General features: G+C 45.0%; 1 protein-coding gene across 1 annotated transcript in view; it reads left to right on the top strand.

The window, feature by feature from the left end:
- Positions 1-19,882, top strand: part of FRMD7 (FERM domain containing 7) — a 55,129-nt gene that overhangs the window by 11,451 nt on the left and 23,796 nt on the right. The window contains exons 2-5 of the mRNA XM_075322658.1: positions 10,550-10,654; positions 13,533-13,575; positions 15,934-16,012; positions 17,652-17,749. Of these exons, the coding sequence (XP_075178773.1) occupies positions 10,550-10,654; positions 13,533-13,575; positions 15,934-16,012; positions 17,652-17,749 (325 nt within the window). The remainder of the gene's footprint in view (positions 1-10,549; positions 10,655-13,532; positions 13,576-15,933; positions 16,013-17,651; positions 17,750-19,882) is intronic.

Genomic DNA, 19,882 nt, shown 5'->3' with positions numbered 1-19,882 from the left:
TGATCACTGGGTTCATTCATGATCACAATCATACCCTGGTGTTGCAGTTCAGCTTGCCCCACTGTCATAGCCACCTGTTTATACCCCACTTGGGTCAATGGGAGTCCATTAGCAGCAATTAGCGTTATACTAGTATCTGGGGGTGCCAGCTCGTCTATCCCCCAATACCGCTGGTACAATGTGTATGGTATGGTGGTTACCTGTGATCCAGTGTCCAAGAGAGCCATCACCGGTATGCCATCCACAGCCACGGGGATGATGGGCCGGGCCCCGATATACCGGTCCCGCCAGTCTGGGGGGCCACGGGGTTCTACTCCTGAGGATTGGCCCGGGGCCCCAGGGGTTGCTCGTTTAACGGGCACTGTCGGAAGTAATGCCCAGGCTTATGGCACTTGTAGCAGGTTGGAGGTCTGCTCCGTGGGTTGTTAGCACTTCTCCGCTGCATCCAGGGGACATCCTCAGGGGTGTCGGCAAGCTGTATCTGTGCTGGAGGCTGAGATCTGGTCAAAGGTTGGAGTGCAGCAAGAATCTTGGCGAGGTCTCCGTCCATGCGACGGACCTGGGCTGCCAGTTCCTCCATCGTGCTGCTTGGGGCTGTAGGTATTGGAGAGGTTGGTAGGGCAGGGGCCACCACAACGGGGGCTGTCTCAATGGGCCACGGGGCTGGCTCCAAGATTTCTGAGGCTGGGGGCTGTAGTGCTTTAATGGCCCATTCCTTTAACACGGCAAAGTCCACATCAGGGTGTTCTAGGGCCCAGAGCCGGAGTTGTTTGCGATCCTCAGGGGATTTCATCCCCTGCACAAATTGCTCTACTAACATCTTGTTGCTGTCCGCCTCATTGATAGGATTCACCCGCTTTAGCGTGCGGAGGGCGGTTTGCAGACGTAAAGCATAGTCCCGAATGCTATCCACAGACCGTTGCCAGCACTGGTAAAACTGCATCCTCAGCTCAAGTCCGGGTCTCAAAGGCAGTCTGTAGCTTCTCAAAGATGGTGGCTACAGAGAGCCGGTCCCCCTCGGCCCAGGTCTCCGCCTCCTGCTCAGCCGCACCGGTTAACTGGCCCAGCACTACCGCTGCACGTTGCTTATCGGTCAGGGGGTACAGTTCTAGCAACGGGTTAAGCTTTTTCCGGAAGACCTGTAAAGCATCAGGTCTCCCGTCATACTGCGGTAGCCAGGTAGCTCCGGGCGCATAGGGCAAGGAGAACGGCATCACCTGAGCGAGTGCGGGGGCCACGGCACCTCCCGCCAGCGCGGCCGGGACCTGGGCAGGCCCATTCTCATCCACGGGTGCCACTGCAGCTGCGACCACCGCTCCTCCAGCGGCTCCGTCGGGCGCAGACATCTTGTTTCCGTCCCCCTTAGCCTCTTTCCGGCCAAAGATGGCGACTTCTGAAATTTTCCGGCCGGATACCTCCGGCGGTCACAAGGCGCACCTCTACCCAACGGCAGAGCGGTAAGATCCTGTTCGTGACGCCAAGTTGTCGCGGGCGAAGGAGGGGACGCCGCGCTCTCCCTCTGCTCGAGTCCGGCTGCCGCGGCTGCTGCGGCCTGCTGCTGCTCGGTGGCTCGAGCGATGGGCCGGATCCCGGGGACTCGAGCGGCGCTCCTCGCCCGTGAGTGAAAGGGGATTGGGTTTTGGGATAGTTTATTGTCCGTGACGCCACCCACGGTTGTGGTGATTAAGTGGACACCACCGCTGCTCTGTCTGGGGAGCCCGGGAGGGATGGTATGGAGCAGCCAGTTGTTGATTTGCCCCTCCGTGGGTAGCGGAGTTTGGTGCTCCCGGGGCCCAGTGATGGGGGCTGGTATGGTGGACAGGCGGGTATGGGGCCTGTGGAGGTGCAGGGGCAACGCTGTGCCGCACGGCACGGAGGTACTCACTCAGCCAGTAAACACGACACAGTTCTCGGTAAACAAACGGCTGGTTGGACGGGTCCCTCGGACGGTTACGGTGCTGATGTTCCCTGCAGTTAGCGGTGACGGTCTCTTCCCTGCACCTATGAAAAGTCTCTTTGGTAGCGATGGGTTCCCACCGGTTACCCACTCCCCGGCTTGGATATGGGCCGGAGGAGCCCCTCTCTTGCCCGCAGGCGCTGGCCCTGGGAAACTGGTGCCTTGGCGATGGCGGTGTCTCCCCTTAACGGTCGGACTGTTGCCTTCAATCGGGACTTGGTTGTTAGGAGACAGAGGTCCCCTTCACTGACGGATTTGGCAAATTATGGCGACTCCTAGCCTTGCCGGGATCCGAAAGGCCCCTGCCCTGGTGCTGACTGTTCTTTGTATACTGCTCCGGTACCGCCGGGTCACCACCCGTCCGCGGTCCTTCCAGCAACCTCCAAGCAGTCCCTCTGCAGACTATCACCGCCGTCCGCTGACCTTGCTGTCTCAGTCCGGGGCACACACCCGGACCAACTTCAGGCTTCTTGCTGTCACTTTTCTCTCACTACAACTCCACTGTTTACTCCTCCACTCTAGCCCTCAGCTAGACTCCAACTCCTCTCACTTCCTCCTCCAAACTCTATCTGCCTGGTTCTTCCCGCCTCCAGGGCTGTGAACTCCTCGGTGGGCGGAGCCAACCGCCTGGCCCACCCCCTGGTGTGGACATCAGCCCCTGGAGGAAGGCAACAAGGATTTTAGGTTAGCCTTGGTGTACCTGCCGGGAATGTGGGGTGCATGTGATGTTGTGACCTGGGACCCCTGGCTTGCCCAGGGCGTCACAGGGGCATCTATGGTGCAGGGGTCAGTGGTACACTCCTGTGGAGGTGATGGTAACTCTTCCTCAGGCGGGATGGAATGCACAAAATGCACCGGACTAGATAGAGGTGCGTGGCGGTCCCTCCGAGTCCTTGCGGGACAGCTGGATTGCAGGTGGCCAGTTTGCCCGCACCCATAACATCTCCTCTCTGTGATTCCCCCAGGGCGTAGTCGGAACTGTTGGGGCCCAGGATTGTGATCCGTGGTCGTCATCGGCCTGTGGCTGGTTGGAGGTGCAGATATAACTGGAGAGGGCAGGGGAGAAGGAGCAGGCTGTGTCTTATTGTCCAGAAGCCCCCTCCATTGTGGTCGGATAGTAAGGGCCTCATCAGCTAGGGCTGTAGCTCCATCCAAGGTGCATGGCGTGCGCTCTCTGACCCATTCCCGTATTTCTGAGGGACACTTGTACAGAAATTGTTCTATAAGAAATACCTGTATAACGTCTTCCACAGTGAAGGCGTCTTCCGCTTCCAGCCATCTCCGACATGCCTGGGACATGTTATGGGCATACATCCTAAACGACCCCCCCGTGGTGCATGGGAAGTCTCGAAACTGTGCCCTATGTGAGTCTGGGGTGATGGCATGGTAATCCAGAATAGTCCGCTTTACAATGTTATAATCCCCCGGTTCCGCTGTGAGTCAATGGTGCGATAAGCCTCTGCCAGCTTTCCGTTCAGGAGACCCACTAACAAACACATCCAGCCAGAATGGGGAACCTCCATCATGACACACTGTTGCTCAAAGTCCTTGAAGAACCCATCCACATCTCCGGAAGCCTCATCAAATGGCTTGAAGTCCGCCCGGGTGATCCGCACAGGCTCCTGGATCCCTGGGTTTACACTCCAACTCGCATTACTCCCTCTGTCGGACTCCATTGCTTCTTGTCTCCTCTATGCTCGGCGAGCAGCCTGCTCCTTATATTCCTGAGATACACCGGGACCAAGAGCTGCCATCTCTTCTTCGAACCACACCACCCACTGGCTTTTTGGGGCAGGGATCCCCGTCCCCAGTGTTTGTCAGTCAGACATCTGGGAGGAGGTGGACTGGCTCTCACCCACAAGTAGGTCAATTAAGGCTTCTTTACTCAGTCCCTGGTAGCTCAGGCCCAGATCTTTAGCTCTCTCCTTTAGACTGGAAGCAGTCCAGTTTCTGTACTCACTCTGTTGGTGGATCTCCATTAGGCTGCGCTCTGTTGATCCCGCCGCTGCCACCAGTTGTCACGGGGTCCTTCTCCCATATCACATAATCAACAGAGCGAGAGATGGCTGTACAATCCAATAAGCATTTATTCCAAGAAAATCAAACGGTCCATGCAATAATCGACAAATCAGAGGGTAAAATTGTCCAGTAATGGCATAAATGTCCCAGGGATCAGTCACAATCCTCCAGCAGACCTTTTCCAGGCAAATGGGGTTTTCTAACAGTCTCTCTGGCATGCTGACTGCAGCCTCAGAGGATCAGTCTTCTTTCTTCAAGTTCTCCAACAAACTGCCCCAATCTCCCAGGTAAGCAGAGAGTTTACAGTAGGTGGATCTCACGCCCCCCTCCCCCAACTTAGGAACAGAAAGCTGGCAGGGGAGAAATTAAACCTGCAAATGGGACAATGTACACATAAGGAATACAGAATGGTCAGTGAACCACGCCCAAACATTAACCCACACAAAATGGTATACAATCCACAATATTCCACCATCACACGGACCCTGCAGCTGGCGGCCAGAAATCCTCAGTTCTGGAGCTGCTCCGCCTTCTGATAGTGGCAGCGGCCGGGTACTGCACATTCGCCTCCCATTCTAATCAATAAGAGGCGAATGTGCAGCACCTGGCCGTGGACGCTATCAGAAGACAGAGCAGCTCCGGAATTAGGCTATGTACGCACGTTGCGTAATTACATGCAGTTACGCGGCGCTTTGTAGCGCAGCGTAACTGCATGCGTCCTGCGTCCCCTGCACAGTCTATGGAGATTGTGCAGGGGCCGTGCGCACGTGGCGTCTTAGAGCGCAGCGCTTTGGCTGCTGCCCTAAGCGCTGCGTTCTAAGAAGTGACATGTCACTTCTTCCGTGCGCTTTGCCGGCAGCTCCTGCTCTGTCTATGGCAGGAGCTGCAGGCAGAGCGCATGGAATCGGCTTTTTTTTTTTTTTCTCTACGGACATTTTCTGCAGCGATTTGAAACGCACGTGTGCTCTTCAGATCGCTGCAGAAATTTCTGCAGGGCTAGTACGCAACGTGCGCATATAGCCTTAAGCATTTCAAGCCGCCTGCTGCTGCCGCCGGGACTGAAATCAGCTGATCGGCGGGGGTGCAGAGTGTTGTACCCCGGCCAATCAGACATTGATGACCTATCCTAAGGAGAGGCTATTGATGTCAAAGCAGTGGACAACCCCTTTAAGAAAAACACCAAAATCATAAAAAGACTGAGGAGCAAAACAATAATCTCCATTGAGGTATTTATTAGGTTGATATCAGTCTTTTCCCAAAGCTCAGAAAAGCCAATGAGGTTTGTTTTCAGCAGATAGATAAAATCATGCTCTATAGAACACAAACTAATATTTCCTATAGGGGTAAAATAATATCAAAAAACAAAGCAGCACTCCAAAACGTCCAAAATGACCGCGGTTTATTGACTCCTGTCGATCCCATAGAGTTGAATGTTTGTGGAATGATTGTATGGTGGAATCATTTTTTATTTTTTGCAGCTCTTGGCAATGTCTTAGTTTTTGCGACATTCACGGAGCGTAGCACATGAAGTGTTTAATCAGAAAGCGTTTTAATTGCTTTAATTACACGAGACCTTCTTAACTTAGACAGGAGCTAGCAGGACTGCGCGCTGCAAGCCACCATTACTGTCACCGAGAGGAGGCTGAGCACAGAGAATAGCAATTTTATCCAACAGCTCTTGATTTTTGGATACTTGCTCTGCTCATTATTCCAACAAACAGCCGTCTTCGGAGACAATGGAATTAAAGCGTTCATTCATCACATGTTCATTCCAGAATTACCTCATATTAGTATTACACCAACTCCGCTCCTTCTAGCTCTATATTATTTGACTATTACAGCATTTAATAGGGTTCCGAAATAGACTAGATATCGAAGCATAGAAGAGCTGATTTGTAGGAGCCTCAAACATGTCCGAATTTATCCAGTATTCACATGTTATCCTATACATTTTAGATCCAATACTGGTGGCCCGCACCCAACTCATATGACACGGTCACCGGGGTCTGGGGGTACTCGTTACCAGGCCATGGTTCTTCTCTGGGATGTTACGGCAGCAGGACCCAGCTCTGTAACCCCAACAGTATCGTTTTAAGATGATGGTGGGGATTATTTACAGGGTATATGTCGTGACACCACCTGTGGTATGCGACAAGATAGGTGCCGCTGCTGCTATCAGTTCCCTGGGGGTCGTTGGTGATGCAGCTGAGTTGGTATAGCTCTCCACAGGTACAGCTGGGCCCCAGGGCTGTTGGGAGTAGTAGTCTTTACAAATGATGGAGGGACTTAACGATGGGGTGCGGGACCGTGGACGCCGGTAATAACTGGAGAACACAGGGACCGTAGTTTCCTTTACCTTTTACTCGGTGGAAGATGATACAGGCCCGGGAGACTGGTCCAGTTGATAACGTGGTTCCAGTCAGCCTGGAAGCAATTGAGGGGATCCACCAAGCCAGGTGGGTTCAGAGGCCTTCGTTCTTGCGCTGTAAAGTGTGGGTCCCTGCTTGAAGCTACGCTGCGGCCTTCTTCCTTGTGTCGGTACTGGTTCTCACCCATATAGCAGGCAGCGCAAGCCTTTTACTGGTGCTGCTCCTTTGGTCACGGCTCCTGGGTCTACTATGCTGTGTGGGCACTCTGTGGGCTGGAAAATCTGCAGTCTCCTGTCCTCCGGATTTAGCTGCGGAGACTTCAGTACCCACACAACCTCAGACTCCAGGGTCTGGGCCACTGCGCTCGGCCCTGAGGAAGCTCTGGTGCAGCTCCCTTCTCAGAGACAGTCTTCTCTCTCTTGCTCTTGACTTGTTCTGTCCTGCTCAGTTTCACTTTCGTGTGTGTGTGTGTGTGTGTGTGTGTGTGTTACTAACCCCTCCCCTAGGCCAGAATGCACAGGGAAGCTCCCCATAAACTGGGTGTTTGCCTTGCTTCCAGGCATAGCATCACCCCCTTTGAGGAGGGCAACGCTACTGTGACAACAAACCACTGGGGTGCCACACTTACAAAGTGGTCTGGGGCTGGCATTACTTCCAGACAAACCTGGGGAAATGCTGGGGCCCACCAGAGATCTTTACTTATCAAGCAAGTACTGTCTGTGTTATGTTCGCTGAGCCGGCAGGGGATATAGCAGACCCACTGGCCCGACACACACAGAAAACCCAGAGGGGCTTGACTACGAACCCACACCTGGTTTTAACCAGAGCCTCTAATAGTGAGGGTGTTACGCTGCAGGTGTGAGTCCAGGTGCCACTCGGGAGGACTGATGTTGTGACGGCTGGCCTCAGGGGTGCGGGAGAGAAAGTCTCTGATGGCGGATAACAATGGCAGCAGTTGTTGAGGCTTCGGCCAGGATGGATGGATGGTTGTAGCAGCAGCGACTGTCGTGGATACTTGCGGGAGCTTGTACTGTAGTAGACAGCCGATGTGGATGGTCGCAGCAGCAGATAGGAGCATGCTGTAATAGAGGTACAGGTCGGCAACAATACAATATCAGTAAGAGCAGCAGCACTGAGAACTAGCAACTAAACTAACACATTGCCCAGGCACCTTCTAAAGGGAGGAAGTGCCTTAAATACCTGCAGCCTCTCAGATGAACTGAGAGGCATTTCCGGATGAAGGAACGTTGGCCCTTTAAGAAAAGGGACCCGGAAATATCCTTTGGGCAGAGGCCGGAAGCCTGCAAGGTGCACAAAAGCTCTGGGTGACAGCAGCATGGGATGGGGATGGAACAGCCTCTGCAGGATGCCCGGACAGGTGAGGAAACAGACGTTCCCGCCTGGGGAGAGGGGCAGGACAGTGCGGAGACGCCGGTATGGGTATTACAGTCTGCCATACATATTATTATTTTAAAGGGTTGTTCCAATCTTTATAAAATTGTAATACTATCTGAAAACGGGTTGAAAAATGGTGAAAAAAACCTCCTAATCCCCTGCTGTTCCAAAACTCCCAGTCCACAGTTCCCTCACTGACTTTGGTTAGAGCTATTGCACACCAATGAATGACTTCATCCAACCTCACAAATGTAATGTGCTCAGTGGAGAAGAGCGGATAGTGGTACTGGTGCAGCAATTTGCAAATAAAAATTTCTATTTTTATAAAATCTGATTACTCCTTTAAAATAAGCTTAGCTCAGCTATTTAAGCAATTTACCAACAAGGTGGCATACATATGAAGAAATGAGCCACCCCCGGCCATGCGGGTGCCACTCTCCTTCGCCAACGAGACTCCGTCTCTGGACGTGACTTGAGGTGGGGTGCATTGCACTTACTTGCTTCTTGGGGCCGCTGTCCATCACCTCAGCTGCCAGTCATTGTCAGACAGTAAGACACGCAATGCCAGAATTTACTTGGCCAACCATTCTTGCTTACTTTTATTCTTCACACTGTTAGTACAGATATGGCCTTCCTTTCACTCTATGTGGGATAATACTCCTCAGGCCAGGGCCACACGGGGATCTACTGCGATCCTCGCATGACACTCTGCTCACGCTTTCAGCACAGCAGGAGCCGAGCGTCATGCGAGTGTCACTGCGACTGAGGTCCGATCATCTTATCGGACTTCAACTGCGGGGGAAGGGCCGACTGCTGAGGAGAGGGTCGGCGCTGCGGATGGGAGGGAGAGATTTCTCTCCTCATTAGCCGGCTATTGCCATTCTTGCCCTGCAATCGCGGTACACCAGTGTACTACGAGTGCAGTGCGATTGTTCGCTCACACCATAGACTTGAATGGGTGCGAGAGAAACAAGGATCACATTGCACCCGCAGCATGCTGCGATTGTTTTCTCGGTCCAATTAGGGCTGAGAAAATAATTGCCCATGGGTGCTGGCACACAGGCTAATATTGGTCTAAGTGGAATGCGATAAAACATAGCATACCACTCGCTCCGATTTTCATGCCGTGTGGCTTAGGCCTCATTCTGAGTCTCGCTATCTTGGACCTTGTCCTCAATAGTCCAGGGTATGAGCCTCCTTCCTTATGATACTGCACACCTTTGCCTACTGCTGGGTGAGCCATAGGTTCCGGACCTCCAGAGGTTATCTCGGGGTTTCCTGACTGGCCCTCGCACCAAGGCTACTACCTCTCACTTTGAACCCACTTTTCAACTGCCTTCATCTGTAGCCACCTTGTCTAGCCATCCGTCCTGCACTGTCATTACCTTAACCCTATATCTAATATCTCTTCTAAAACTCGCTTTACTGCTAACCTAACCTGACGTTAGGTAGCAGAATTTGGCAACCTGTTCTCTAAAAAAAACACTTAAATACTAACACATGCATTATATTGTTTAACAGTATACACAAGACATAGTATATTTACATCATGGGGCACTGGTTTCCTATTAAACAGAGTATAGGGCACTCCAAAACAGAGATTACTTTTGATCTGTGGACAGAAGGATCTGGTGTTATCTCTATTTATGACTACTACCTCTTTGCTAACAATGCAAATGGGAGTCCGGCCAAGGTTCTCTCCACCAAATAACAAGTATGATGAAACCAGCGAGGACGGCATTGCACCCCCCCATCTCTCCAAATTTTACAGCAGCTCCATGGTTTATTTCTATTTTTGTTATTTTTTGTTTCACACTTTCAGCGCCGATTCATCAGTTGCAGTTTATTGAACACCATTTTCTTTTTTTGTTTTGTGATATTCGCTAATGTTTTTTTGCACCAAATTCTTAAAAACTGTGTACGTGGTTCATGAATTTAGTGCAAAACAAAAAACCTGACATTTTGTAAAAGTCACATTTCATAAATCTGTATAAATCACCTGCATAAGCAAAAGATTTGGAGGAACAATAAAAAAAAAGACTTAAAAGGGAAGAAAAGATGAAAAGTGGCACAAAATGTATATAGTGTAAGGCACTAATACTAAAGCCACTAAAAAGGAGCAAATTACTCCACAAAAATGGACACAACAAGGAGGACAGGCAAGCATGAGAATCATCTTGTAAGTCTATGGAGGCAAGGGAAGCATGGATTAATCTGGTAAGTCTATGGAGGCCAGGCAAGCATGAGATTAGTCTCACAAGTCTATGGAGTCTAGGCAAGTATGAGATTAGTCTTGTACGTCTATGGAGGCTAGGCAAGCATGAGATTAGTCTTGTACGTCTATGGAGGCCAGGCAAGCATGAGAATCATCTGGTAAGTCTATGGAAGCCAAGCAAGAATGAGATAAGTCCCGTAAGTCTATAGAGGCTAGGCAAGCATGAGATTCATCTGGTAAGTCTATGTAAGCCAAACAGGAATGAGATAAGTCTCATAAGTCTATGGAGGCCAGGCAAACATGATATTCATCTGGTACGTCTATGGAGGCCAGGCAAGCATGAGATTAGTCTTGTACGTCTATGGAGGCAAGGCAAACATGACATTAGTCTCATAAGTCTATGGAAGCTAGGCAAGCATGAGATTCATCTAGAAAGTCCATGGAAGCCAGGCAAGCATGACACTGACAATTGTTTTACATGGGTTTTACGAGAAGTACTTTTATGGAACAGTTACAAGGAAAAGTAAAATGTAGCCCAGTTTGACTTATCTACAGGTTTACAGTTGATCTATATATCGCTTTATTATTCTGCAGCAAAAAGCTCCTGGAAAAGAATTGTTCAATATGAGTTGTAGCCATTTGAACCTCACCGAGAAAGAATACTTTGGTTTGGAGTTCAAGAATCACACAGGCTATCAAGTAAGTTGCAGATCTTTGATGTTTCCCTCTTTATTTTAGTTTATATTGCTTCCAAGAAACTTAATGCACACATAGAGTATTGTCAGAATAGCAATAATCTAGGCAATGAATATTAGGTGGCTTAATACAGTCATAGATACATATGTATGGTACATACTGTAAGTATGGAGGAGGTATGAAAACTGATGGTGCTACTCAGTCTTGGGTGGTGAGGAGTTGTATATTGTATATACTCCCAGAAGTAACAGTAGGTAATTTATTTACATAAAATAATTTAAAATACAATGCGTTTCGGCCATAAGACCTTCTTCAGGTGCATATAATAAAAATGTATAGCACTCAGGCAAAATGTGCAACCTGTATGCGCATATGGATGTGTTGTGGATGTACCCACTATAGGTATGAAAGAAAAATGAAACCCTTCCAAATGCCATGATAAGTTGCATTTAAAAAAAATTGTCAAATTGTGGACAAAAAATATTTTCACGTATACATCTCCTAGAGATCGGTCAGGTGAAAATGCCTTAGACAGAATCGTATATTGGGACTGAAATTGATGTAAAGAATAGATATGGGGAAACCCGCAGATATTTGGATTCCGCGAGTCCAGCTGGACTTTGAACAAAAAAAAAAAAAAAAAAAATCGAACATTTGCCTGGACAATGAACCCCATATAAGTCTAAGAGAACCCGAAAATTGTGCTGTAAAATGGTGGTAGAAAGGGCTATGGGGATTAGAGCAGAACAGTTATACTTACCGAGTCTCCTGCGCTGCTGTAACACTACCTCTGGGTCCGCTTATTAACCCTCATACATATTCACTGCTTCCCCGCCCACAGTCAGTCCCAGCATCTGTGATTGGTTGCAGTCAGACATTGCCCCCACCATGTGTGACAGCGTCTGTGATTGGTTGGAATCACACATGCTGTCTGCGTCCCTATAGTGGTGTAAAAATAAATGAATAAGTAAATTGTTGTAGGGTCCCCCCATACTATGACACCCACCACAGATAAAGCATATGGCTACAGGCTGTTGCCCCCAACCATGTGCTTATTTTGGCTGTGTATCAAAATAAGAGGAACCGCATGCAGCTTTTTTTAATTATCTAAATCATTTAAAAAAAAAAAAAAACAGCGTGCGGTCCCCCCAATTTTGATACCCAGTCATGATAAAGCCGCCAGCTGGGGGCTGGTATGCTCAGGCTGGGGAAGCCCATGGTTATTGGCTCCCCCAGCCTAAAAATAGTAGCCTGCAGCTGCCCAGAATTGTCACATCCATTAGATGTGACAATCCCAGCACTTTACCCAGCTCATCTCGATTGCCCCGGTGCGGTGACAATCAGAGTAATTTAAGGGTTTAACGACGGCTCACAGCTGCCACTAAGCCCTGAATTAGTAATGGGAGGCATCTAAGAAACCCCCCCGTTACTAATACTCTAAGTGAAAAGAAATAAAACCCAAACACATAAAATCCTTTATTTGAAATAAAATACAAAAAAACACCCACAGCATCCCACCTGTGACCGCAGGTAAACTGACCTCAGGTGACCTCATTGAACTCAGTGACCTCAACTCAGGTGAATTCATCCATTTCAATGAGACCTGCACCCCATGGTAGAAAGCACACATTTTTTGGCAAGAGATGCAGTTATGGTGCTGAAATTTCTACACCACATTCCTGCCCCAATACTGAAATATATGCGGTCATTTCAGCACCAAATTTGCATTTCCTGGCAGAAAACTGCACTGAAATGGCATCAAAACAGTTTTTTGTGTTCTTTGTCAAGAGGTGCATATTTGGTGCTGAAATTTATATACCAAATTCCTGTACCAATACTACTACTTGCAACCCCCACCCCCCCCCCATCAAAACGTGATGCGGTTTGTGAGCCTTTTTTTTTGCCAAGAGATGCAGATTTGGTGCAGGAATTTGGGCTATAAATTCCAGCACCAAAATTTCCATTTCCTGGCTGAAAACCGCACAAAAAACACAATTTTTAGACTGTTTCGGTGCAGTTTTCTACCAGAAGATGCAAATTTGGTGCTGAAATGTCAGAACTAGATTTCTAGACCAAATTTGCCGCATTTCTGGGGTGACTGCAGGCTGCTATTTTTTTTTTATCCTGTAGGGCTAATAACCATCGGCCTCCCCACGCTGAGAATACCAGTCCCCAGTTTTTGGCTTTATCTTGGCTGGGTATCAAAATTGAGGGGTGGCGTATTTGTAAAAATAATTTAAATAATTAAAAAAGTAAATGCCACATGGAGTCCCTCGTATTTTGATACACAGCCAAGGTAACGCATATGGCTTGGGACTGCAGCCTGTAGCCGTGGGCTTTATTTGCACTGGATATCACAATATGGGGGACCCTATGGCAATTTTATTATTTATTTATTTTTACACTGAGAAGTCAGTGTCCGGGGTCCGCGCACGGCCACTAGATGTCCGGTACGGACCTCGAATGTTACAGTTGGGGTTCACTCATCCTTACATACAAGTTCTATCCATGATATTTGTACCTATTATGCTACAACGCTGTTCACATGCACATGGATTTTTGTGGATGGATTTTTCTGCACCAAATTATGGAGATGTACAATTTTGATTTGAGACACAGATTAAGTTCCCCAACACAAGTCTATTGATCCATGAAAAAACAAAACAGACAGCACTCAGATGCCATCCATGCCCTGGTCATTTTTTTACTGACTGTTTGCTAGGACAAGCTGGAGAAACCTTTTTATACAAGAAAAACCTGATGAAAGTCGGACTGTTTATTGGACACATATGGAACATCCTTGACACTTTTGTTGCTAGTTATTAAATGTTATGTACGTAAAATACATGTATAAATTCAACTTTGGCTTTTGACATTGTAGGTGTGGCTGGGACTTCTTAAACCAATAACCAAGCAAGTAAAAAGTAAGTCCTAATATTGTAGTATATACGGTAAATGTGGAAAGTGTGTAACATGATTGCCTATATAACGTAGGGCTGTGATTCTATCACATACAAATGCATCTCAATAAATTAGAATATCAAAAAGGTAATTTATTTCAGTAATTCAATACAAAAAGGGAAACATATATTATATAGAGTCATTACACACAGAGGGATCTATTCCTATATATTATATAGAGTCATTACACACAGAGGGATCTATTGCTATATATTATATAGAGTCATTACACACATAGGGATCTATTCCTATATATTATATAGAGTCATTACACACAGAGGGATCTATTCCTATATATTATATAGAGTCATTTCACACAGAGTGATCTGTTCCAATATATTATATAGAGTCATTACACACAGAGGAATCTTAATCTATTCCTATATATTATATAGAGTCATTACACACAGAGGGATCTATTCTTATATATTATACAGAGTCATTACACACAGAGGGATCTTTTCCTATATATTATATTATACAGAGTCATTAGACACAGAGGGATCTATTCCTGTATATTAGAGAGAGTCATTACACACAGACGGATCTATTGCTATATATTATATAGAGTCATTACACACAGAGGGATCTATTCCTATATATTATATAGAGTCATTACACACAGAGTGATCTATTCCTGTATATTATATAGCGTCATTACACACAGAGGGATCTATTCCTATATATTATATAGAGTCATTACACACAGAGGGATCTATTCCTATATATTATATAGAGTCATTACACACAAAGGGATCTATTGCTATATATTATATAGAGTCATTACACACAGAGGGATATATTCTTATATATTATATAGAGACATTACACACAGAGGAATCTTAATCTATTCCTATATATTATATAGAGTCATTACACACAGAGGAATCTTAATCTATTCCTATATATTATATAGAGTCATTACACACAGAGGGATCTATTCCTATATATTATATAGAGTCATTACACACAAAGGGATCTATTGCTATATATTATATAGAGTCATTACACACAGAGGGATATATTCTTATATATTATATAGAGACATTACACACAGAGGAATCTTAATCTATTCCTATATATTATATAGAGTCATTACACACAGAGGGATCTATTCCTATATATTATATAGAGTCATTACACACAGAGGGATCTATTCCTATATATTATACAGAGTCATTACACACAGAGGGATCTATTCCTATATATTATACAGAGCCATTCATTACACACAGAGGGATCTTTTCCTATATATTATATTATACAGAGTCATTACACACAGAGGGATCTTTTCCTATATATTATATAAAGTCATTACACACAGAGGGATCTATTCCTATATATTATACAGAGTCCTTACACACAGAGTGATCTATTCCTATATATTATATTATACAGAGTCATTACACACAGAGGGATCTATTCCTATATATTATATAAAGTCATTACACACAGAGGGATCTATTCCTATATATTATACAGAGTCCTTACACACAGAGTGATCTATTCCTATATATTATATTATACAGAGTCATTACACACAGAGGGATCTATTCCTATATATTAGAGAGAGTCATTACACAGAGTGATCTATTGCTATATATTATATAGAGTCATTACACACAGAGGGATCTATTCCTGTATATTATATAGCGTCATTACACACAGAGGGATCTATTCCTATATATTTATATAGAGTCATTACACACAGACGGATCTATTCCTATATATTATATAGTCATTACACACAGAGTGATCTATTCCTATATATTATATAGAGTCATTACACACAGAGGGATCTATTCCTATATATTAGAGAGTCATTACACACAGACGGATCTATTGCTATATATTATATAGAGTCATTACACACAGAGGGATCTATTTCTATATATTATATAGTCATTGCACACAGAGGGATCTATTCCTATACATTATATAGAGTCATTACACACAGAGTGATCTATTCCTATATATTATATTATATAGAGTCATTACACACAGAGGGATCTATTTCCAGTGTTTATTTATTTTATTGTTGATGATTATTATCCTGGATTAGCTTGTGAGACGATTGACTGCAGCAGGAGCCTCTCCCTCTTCTTTATCCGCAATAGAGACAAATAATGTTAAGACCTGCTTCTTAACTGAGACCGACATATATTTGTATTCTTTCTAACAGAAATAGCCATTATTGGGCTATAAATATGTTGCAATTAAAATAAATTAAAAAATTATTTATTTTTTTTACTTTATATTATAAGCAGATTTTTTTATGTGGATTTATTTACAAATAATATATCATGCTTTTCCTTTTTGAGACCCTAAAGAAACTATTTTCAAATTCATGGTGAAGTTCTTCCCAGTGGACCCCGGACAGCTGCGAGGAGAGCTCACAAGGTTATCACTCCTTTGTTATATCTGTTACTTACAGTATATCTAGAACGGTTTCCTATATGATGAAAAGTTCTGCTCATGTTATCCCCTTAAAGGATAGAGATACCTTAAAGGCATTTTATTTTTTTTACAGAAATGTATATATTTTTTTAAATAAAAATTATTTTTACTATTGGGCTTAGTTAAAATTTTTGCACTATTTGCCTTTTATAACGTCTGTGATCTCTATCTGATGGGAAAGCTGAACATGGTCATGATAAATCAGCAGAGAGAGAGCAGCTCAAAAAAATTTGTTTAGTTTTTTTATTTGTAAAATGCCCAATAAAATATAGATTAGCTATATTGATTCAGAATTTTTAATATATAATATGTATAGTCTCAGCTATGGTGACGGTTTGTGCTAGTGAGGGCAGTGTTTTATTATATATGTTACCGGCAATGTGTAAAAACAGGCATTCTACAGAATACCTAGGCAATGTATACAATGCCGGAAATGGGTCGTCAAAGTATGAAATACATCAGATGTTCATACATTTCCTAGTCATTCTATAGAATACCTAAATGACAAACAGGCGGATCGTAGAATACTACAGGGGTGCTCCGTCCAAAGGTAGGTAGACAGGCAGGCAGCAGCAGATCTTGTTTGTCAAGAGGGCTTGCTTAAGGTTCAAGATGTTCCTGACCACAATATACGTCTTCGATCTGCTGCTGCTGCTCAGTCCACAGGAAGTGTCCAAGGATTTTTGAGGTGTATGTGCAAGACTAAGTGCCAAACTAACAAATGCCTTTGCGTAAAAAAAAAATGCCATTGTAGCCTCCCGTGCTGCAACAAATAGTCAGGAATGACACTTCTGATTCCTTTTTTTTTCTCAGCAAAGATATCCTGTTGTTCATTTTGCATTTCTTCTTTCATGTTTTTGACTGTTTGTTACTAAAGACTAATAGTCAAAAATGACACGTCTGTTTCTTGGTGTTTTTCCCAGTAAAGATATCCTGTTGTTCATTTAGGATTTCTTCTTTCATTCGTTTTTTTTTGTTTTTTTTTTACTGTTTGTTACTTCTTTCATTAGTTTTTTGACTGTTTGTTACTAAAGACTTTTCCATTTCGGGCATTATATCAGACCTTGCCTGAGCAGTTCTTGTCATTCTTTTTAATACCCAGACATTTTATGTAATGGCTAACTTTTCCAATCTGGGCATTATAGCAGACTTTTCCTGAGCAGTTTTTAATCATTCTTTATAATACCTAGACATTTTATGTAATGCCTAGGAAAAGTATAGAACAATGCAGATATTTCATACTTCATACCTTGCCTGAAAACGACAGGGATTGTATACGTTGCCTAAGTATTCTATAGAATGCCGGATTTTCATACATTGCCTGTAACACATATATATATATATAGATATATATATATATATATATATATATATATATATATATATATATAAAATATATATACATATATATCTATCTATATATATATATATATATATAGATATATATATATATATATATATCTATATATATATATATATATATATATAATATATGTCTATCTATATATATATATATATATATATATATATACACACATAAAATACTGAAATCATATGTGTAGTAATAGTGTAATATTTCCAGGTATCTGTTCGCTCTGCAAATAAAAAAGGATTTGGCATCTGGGAAATTACCTTGTAATGATAACAGCGGTGCCTTAATGACTTCATATGTGCTTCAGGGTAAGTAAAATACTTTTTCTTTCTATAGCATATCCAAATATGAATGTTAAATGCACCTGTCAATTTAGAAGCTACGACTTGTCACCCATTCCGTGTGTCTGACAGAAACAGGACACTTGACTACTAAAATGGCTGTAGTTAGGCGCTGTCCATAGGGGGAGCTACTTGAAGGAAGAGCTACCCAGTCACACTGAGTGCAGTTAGATATATAATCCCATATGCTCCTTTAAGTGGTGGCTTTCTTGCTACTTAAAGGGTATTTCCCACGAACAAAGTTAATTTTAAAAGTTCATTCTAATCAATAGATCTTGGGATAATAATAATTTCCACAATTGGATGTGTTTAAAAAAAATGTTCCTGTGCTGAGATAATCTTATATATGTGTTCCTGCTTTGTACTGTATAATGGCTGTGTCTGACCGTACAGGTACATGGTCTGATCATACCACATCTCCTGGGCCGGGAGGAACGCAATTGAGTATACAGACATTACAGTACAGGCTCACAAATAATTCTATCTTTGAGGTAAAACATTTTTAAAAGCAGGCAGAAACATGTTTTACCTTACAGAAAGACATGGGCTGAGATAATCCTATATATGTGTCCCTGCTGTGTACTGTGTAATAGTCGTGCCTGACCATACAGGGACATGGTCTGATCGCACCACATCTCCTGGGTCGGGGGGGGGGGTGTCACAAACCACCGGGGGGGTCACTCAGAAATCCCCCGCGCTGGCTACCAGTACGTCACAATCGGGGGGTAACAAGTGGGGGTCACCCCTCCTTTATACCTCCCGACCGACAGACAGAGCACGTGACGCGCTCTCTAGCGCCCCTCTTATAGTCAGGCCAATTATGGAATTGCCCGACGATAAGCAAGGAGGCCGCTATACTACTTATGCCGATTATTGAAGGGTCCCCGGTGAGAGTAGGGTATATATTCCCCCGACCTCCGCGGGCGGAATATATAAAACCTCCCCGGATCTCACTGGCCTCCCCACAATAATCCTTGGCACAACTCGCTGCCACCAACCGCTTCACGGTAACTATTAGCCGAACACACAGACGTGGGATTCAAGATCGAGATAACAGAACAGCCCAAGATTAATTATATAATTTAATCAGCCTAAAGCACACTAGAAACTACAATATATACAATAGGGAATCTACAGAATATACATATGTCAGAGTACAGTTACAGATAAAGCATGGTTTACAAACAGGTATGCAATTCAATCAGTTACCTTGTGCGTCTGGCCACAGGGGGGCGCTGTAGACCAGGTTTCTAGGAACTCCCACAGATGTTTCCTGCACGTGACCCCCAGCGAAAGAACACTGGAAAATGGCCGAAGTAGGGTTATCAACCTGGGCAAATCCAGGTCCCCTCCTACCTTCGTGACCTCAGAGGGAGCACTGCTCCACCCCTGGCTGGAGTTATGGACAAAATCCACAACATGGAATATGGCCATAACTTTGCCTGGGAGCGTCGTAGGTGGACGCCAATGCTCTCATTGTGACAGTTATGAATTTAGCTACAGAACGAGGGGACTCATGACCTGTCTGCCAGTTCCCCATTGGCTGATATCACGCCTGGGGCATTTCCCAATGTCCTGCTCCCATAAAAAGGGTGTGCCGGCATCGTCCGCATGCGGAGACACCATTTTTATGGTTGCCATATTTATCGGAAATATGGCTTGCGAGATATGAACCATTTTTTACTGGAGTCGTTCTGTCTGGCTATTTCCATAGCCTTGCTAACTAGCTAGCAGCTCCTACTACAGGGTGACGGCAGGGAGTCATCCTGTGTCCATTGTTCCCACACCACCTCATCTCCATATCACAGGACATGGCCATGGAGGTGTAAGTGGAACACTGAGAACAAGAAGGGAGGGGGCACTGCCAGGGAGTGATGAGGGATTATGACTGGAGTCATAATTCATCTTCATATCCCGGGATTTGCCTCACACCTCCCCCCTTTTGAGGGCGCTAGGGGGCAGCACACTCCGGTGTTCCCCCGTGCGCCCGTCCGCGACCTCTCCTTGTCGGGACAGCCCGTCTGCGTTACCGTGGTCACGGCCCCTTTTGTGGCGAATGGTGAAGTTGTATTGCTGGAGCGCAAGGCTCCATCACAACAA

Source organism: Anomaloglossus baeobatrachus, chromosome 9, assembly GCF_048569485.1.
Source record: "Anomaloglossus baeobatrachus isolate aAnoBae1 chromosome 9, aAnoBae1.hap1, whole genome shotgun sequence".
Lineage (NCBI taxonomy): Eukaryota > Metazoa > Chordata > Amphibia > Anura > Aromobatidae > Anomaloglossus > Anomaloglossus baeobatrachus.
This window is presented reverse-complemented; position numbering and strand designations above follow the sequence as displayed.